At 43.8% G+C, this 5,146-nt stretch overlaps 1 protein-coding gene across 1 annotated transcript; it reads right to left on the reverse strand.

Moving 5' to 3' along the window:
- Positions 1 to 703: 703 nt before the first annotated feature.
- SVIP (small VCP interacting protein) lies at positions 704 to 4,693 on the reverse strand. The gene is made up of 4 exons (XM_015863425.2): positions 4,369 to 4,693; positions 4,107 to 4,157; positions 2,512 to 2,625; positions 704 to 2,072 (listed from the first exon to the last, which is right to left on the reverse strand). Exons 1-4 carry the CDS (start codon positions 4,429 to 4,431, stop codon positions 2,058 to 2,060), a joined length of 243 nt encoding a protein of 80 aa, XP_015718911.1. The 5' UTR covers positions 4,432 to 4,693; the 3' UTR covers positions 704 to 2,057.
- Between the last annotated feature and the right edge of the window lie 453 nt (positions 4,694 to 5,146).

Consider the following 5,146-nt stretch of genomic DNA (forward strand, 5'->3'; position numbering starts at 1 on the left):
ATATGCAGTAGCAGATGGCTTCGCTCTCTCTGACTGCACCAATTGTTCTGTCTCTGGGAGTCAGCCCTTTCATTCCAATGTAGGAGTACTGCTCTTTGGCTGCCACAAGTTCTTCTAGTGCCCTGCTTTGAGAAGGCAGACAAAAGAGGTAGTTAGATTGCTATAAAGCAAACAGCGTCAACCACCTACCTAATCTGAATAGATTTCAGCAATTTATTATCTAAGCTGAAGTAAAGTTAGGACTAGGGGAAACGAGAACAAATTCCTTCTATATTTAATATTTACATAGTGAACCATGAGGTGATAAGAAAGAGGGAGGTACCTATTTCTAGAAGCAGCTTTTAATGTTAATGCTTAATGGTGTTTTTCAGGTAACTATCACTTGTGAGCTTCTGATCTGTAGTATGTTCTACTTTCATTCTGGACTAATGTTACCAAAAAAGTTTATGAAAACAACAACAGTTTCTATTCACCCACATAATTCCCCAGGCTGAGTTCAGATAGTGGTCACCCAAACAATTAAATATGGTGCAGAAGCCTGTTTGAAAATGGCTTTTTTGTTTTGAACGTACTGGTTTGAAATAGCCCCCGTGACAAAGCTCAGTGCTAAATGCCACCTCAATATCTCTGTAGGATGCCCACTGCTATAGATATTGAAGTTCCCATTTCAAACCTACATTTTGTATTTGATTACATTCTGATGTATTTTCATCGTACTTTATCATCATAGTCATTTTATTATTATTACTTTTGATACAGTTATGTGAACAAGTGCCAACAACCAGAGGAAGCTAAAGGTATTCAGCTGCTAAGGACACAAGCTTTTAGCCCTGGTGCTACTGTATTAATATTGAAAGATCTCCTTTCTCAACTTAATGACTAAGGCTAAGCCAGGAATTCACCGAGTCACAACTGTGCTCCTAAGACAGCGTGAGACACTATTTGGGGAAGTAACATTACTTAGTTCAGGAAAGGAAAAAAGAAGCCTTTGCAGCCTCAACTAGGTCAAAAATGGGGTCAGTAACGTACTGAGGCAGATATGATGCTCTCCATGGAAGGCAGGCGCTAGGTTCTTCATGTTGATCATGCTGCAACAAGCTTTGTTCTTCTATCAAAGCAGTGGCTTGAGGTCACTGATGTGGAGATCTGGTTATACCTTAGTTTAGGCAGCTCCAAATAATCAAAGGCAGTTTTGCATTAGGAAGAGGGATTACAGACATCACTAGATACAAAAGAAAAGCAACAGAGCTCCAAGCATTTGGCAATTGTGATTGCACTGTAACAAACCGACCCAGATAGCACAGAAATCTCAGCAAATGAGCCATCCAAGAACAGGTCTTTAACTTTGTTCTTTCTGTGCTTCCCTCTGCATTCAAAGCAAAACAAGTCACCAACAGTATTTCAAATGTAGTGTTTACGTTCCAGTGTTCATATAAATACATACTCTAAAGGAATTTACATGCACAAAAGCAAGGAGGAAAAACTGTCAGACTCACAATAAAACAACTTTCTTGCTATAAGCGTAAAAAAGGATTATAAAGATATTTCTTTTTTTTAGGTAGTGTCACAAAAAAGCTTTTTTCTAAGGATCTGCTCTATTTATTTTTTTATTTCTTTAGAAAAAAAAGGTGCTAAATCCCAAAGCGGTTCAAAAGTAATTAGGAAATCCAAGGGAGATACATACACAAGGGCACCTGAACTGTGCTTAAGTTGGACATATGCAGGCATACATGTACCAATTGACCATGTAACACACACACAGACCGACTACAGGTAAAGGTCACTTCTATGTGAGAAAACCCTTCTCACTCCCTTGCCAGGGAAGCAAAACATGCACACAGAACAAAAATTGGCCAAAACTGAGTTGTTCAGAGGCTGGAGATGTTCGTTTTCTTAGTACACGTTTGCACATCTGCCCTCCTACAATGGCAAAGTACTGCTGAGTCTTCGAATGCAAACAGCAAAAAGCCACGTGATGAGTTAAGTTCCACTCTGCTGCAGAAACTGGCAAGTTCTTGGCAGTAAAAATCAATCTCACCTCCAGAGGTCAAACTTCTTTATCCAACCTGCCACTATATAGAAAAACAACAAAGTGAACCACAGGTCTGTCTGAAAAGGAATAAAATACCTACACCACAAGGCTGCATAAAGACAATAAACTCCCTTGCATTATATAGGCTATATCCTTAAAGTGATGGACACTGTGCTTACCCAGAGTAGGCACAAAACTACATGCCCGGAGTTTTATTAACGTGAATCCCTTCACATATAGCAGAAAGGGGAAGAGATAACAGCTTATGAAGCCTGGGTTTGAAGAACTGGTTGTGTCTGCTGCCCCCAGAGAGCTTCTAATTCTGTTAAATTTCCAGTTTGCCTTCAAAGTTTACTTCACAAAAGTTGTAGTAATAGCAGCAGTAAAATTCATATACACCAATGTGGTAAGTCTGGGTTTTTGATAGAAAAACACTGTATGTTTGTTGCCTATACCCGCTTTTTCATTTTCAAACTTACTCTCAGGCCTCCTTCTCCTACAGGACCTGAAGCTGCCATTCTTTTTTCTATTTCTTCCTGCTTCTTTTTCTTTTGCTCTACAGAAGAAATGTTCTTAATACCTCGAGAAGAAGCCTGTGAGGAAAACACATTTGCATAAAGTCAGCAAGTTATCTGTCTAAATAAAAGACAATTTGCAAGTCTCAGCAACAGCATTTTATGAACTCTGGTTTGCATGAAATGACCGAGCAATATGTGAATGCTCCTATAACCAAACTAGTTCCAAACGAGGAAGAAGCAGCTCATGCAGGTAAAAGAAGTCCTTCTGTTTCATCACCCCTGTCTCTCGCCGCCTCTTGTCAAGTTGTTATATGAAAGACAGGATACGTACAGTAGAAATAATGATGGTTTCTATTCTAATGCTCAAAAATTGGATAGAAAAAGCTGCATGCTCCATATTGCTATGGCAGAAATTGATGGGGACTTAATGTGCATAGAAAAAAACAAAACAACAATGCTAGTAATACAAGCCCAGGCTTTAAGAAATCCAGCTTTTAAATAAAGATGTGGGGAAGAACAGCCTGTGTGACAGGTTCTCCTTCAGAGATCTTGCAGGCAGCAGCACCATATCCTGCAGAAGCAAGTGCATGAGAAACCTGTTGCTGATTGTCTGCTCTGCATCCTCATAGTGGTGGCCTAGCAAAGCCCTACACTAGATGGCAGGAATACCAGATACAGGGGAAACACAGATAATGCTGTAAAGTGACGAAGAAAATATTCTTCATATTGATTTTCAGTTCAGTTCAAGGTTCTGATACTACAGCAGGAGCCGTGCATCTCACATGTGCAGGAACATCTTAAGCAGAGACAACATCTGACAAAATACTTTGCCTCTTATATGGAGTAACTGAATTGGGTGGCAAACTGTCTTATCTCTGTTACTCAGAGTTCAGGGCTTAAAAAGCACTCCTGGTCCTGGAAGACTCTGGTAGAAGTTTATCTTTTTCTTCTTATGGAAAGTAACTGCATATACTTCCATTTTCTTGCATTTTCCTTAGCCTAAAAGCCAGTACAAAACTCTAAAGCTATCTGCAACCAAAGTTGCTTCACTGCAATTTCCTCCAAGGAAACCATTTCAGCAATGTAAGAACCAGAAGAGAAGGGGGAGGTTCAGGTTAAACATTAGGAGCACATTCTTCTCTTCAGGTAGTAAAGCAAGGGCATAGTTGCCTAGAGAACAGTGTATGCCCAATTCCTGGATGTTCTGAGACAGGTTGGGATGGGACCTTGGGCAGCCAGAGCTGGGGGGCATCCAGCCCATGGCAGGGGTGGGAACTGGCTGGTCTTTGAGGTCCCTTCCAATATAAGTCAATCATGAGGACACTGTTTGGGGTTTTTGTGTGCGTGTGTGCTTCTCAAAAGTGTATGTAAAGCAGCCATTCTCAAACACAGAAAACCACTAAAAGCCCCAAACCAAGCTCTGAGATTTAAGCCTACAAGGTGGATTGCTTTTACCCACACATGGCGGGTTTGCTGCATAAACCTCAGCTACTTTCCCCATACAGCTGTCACCTAAATGTATTCTGAAGCAACAGCATCGCATCAGGCGCAGTTACCTCCATCTGCCTCTTCTCAGCAGCTTCTGCAAGCTGTCTTCTTTTTATTTCCTAAAGAAAACGGGAAAAGACGTCAAAACGTTATTAAAACCCCGTCCTTGCTCCGGTTTTTTCCTCCTGCTTCACCCCCCCCCGCTCGGCCTCCCGGGTGGAAGCGGCCACCCCAACGGCCTTGGGGAGGGGGAGGAGCGCCGGGTACGGCCTGCACTGTATTGCAAGCATTGCAAGCGGGCGACCAGCGGCCCCCCCAGGCTGCACTCACCGGGTCGGGCGTCTCCACCACGTCCTTGACGGCTCCCCCCATGCAGGGCAAGCACAGCCCCATGGCCGCCCTGCTGCGCTGCTGCCTTTGCTCTGCCGAGGGGGAGGCAGCGGCCCCGCCCCGTCACAGGGCCGAGCGGGCCGGGCTGCCGGGGGCGGGGATGGTCGGGGGTGGAATATTGGGCGTAGTGTTCTAAATGCGGCTCCAGCTGGGTAGAGCGGGTGGATAATCACCTTCCTCGGCCTGCTGACCGCGATCCTTTTAATGCACCCCAGGATACAGACGGCTTTCTTGGCCACAAGTGCAGGCTGCTGGTTGGCATCCTCAAACGTTCTGTTTACATCTAGATCTTCTGTTTACAATAAATGTATGCACAAAAAGTTTTTATAAGGCTCGGTCTCATGCGCTGCTTTCCTCCTCAATTGCTCCTCGGGTGCATAAAGCAAAGCAGCGCTTCCACCTGAAGCTGAGGGGGAAGCATCTCAGAGGGGCTCCCCAAACCCAAATGTGATGCTGTGAGCAGTCAGCGCTGTGATCTCAAGTCCTTAACCCCGTGCAGTGCTACTCCTTCATATTACTAGGCCAAAAGGGGCAATAATTAATTTCCAGCTCATTTCTGATGGAGTTCACACCGATAGACTGGGAATTTGCTGGAATAAGCATGCTGAAGTAATTGGCCTTTTCGTTTCCTGGTGTTTTGCTGCCATCTAGTGGCGCTGAGCAGACCGGTGTTGTTTCCACATGCTACAAACAACGTGGGTCTCTCTGCTTAGGGTCC

This window comes from Coturnix japonica, chromosome 5, assembly GCF_001577835.2.
Source record: "Coturnix japonica isolate 7356 chromosome 5, Coturnix japonica 2.1, whole genome shotgun sequence".
NCBI lineage: Eukaryota > Metazoa > Chordata > Aves > Galliformes > Phasianidae > Coturnix > Coturnix japonica.

Bases quoted from the DNA above. Each gene is read 5' to 3' on its own strand.
- SVIP (XM_015863425.2), bottom strand. From the start codon at position 4,431: ATGGGGCTGTGCTTGCCCTGCATGGGGGGAGCCGTCAAGGACGTGGTG. The intron at 4,158-4,368 runs GTGAGTGCAGCC...CGTTTTCTTTAG, and splicing joins TGGTGGAGACGCCCGACCCG to GAAATAAAAAGAAGACAGCT. The intron at 2,626-4,106 runs GTAACTGCGCCT...TTTTCCTCACAG, and splicing joins CTGAGAAGAGGCAGATGGAG to GCTTCTTCTCGAGGTATTAA.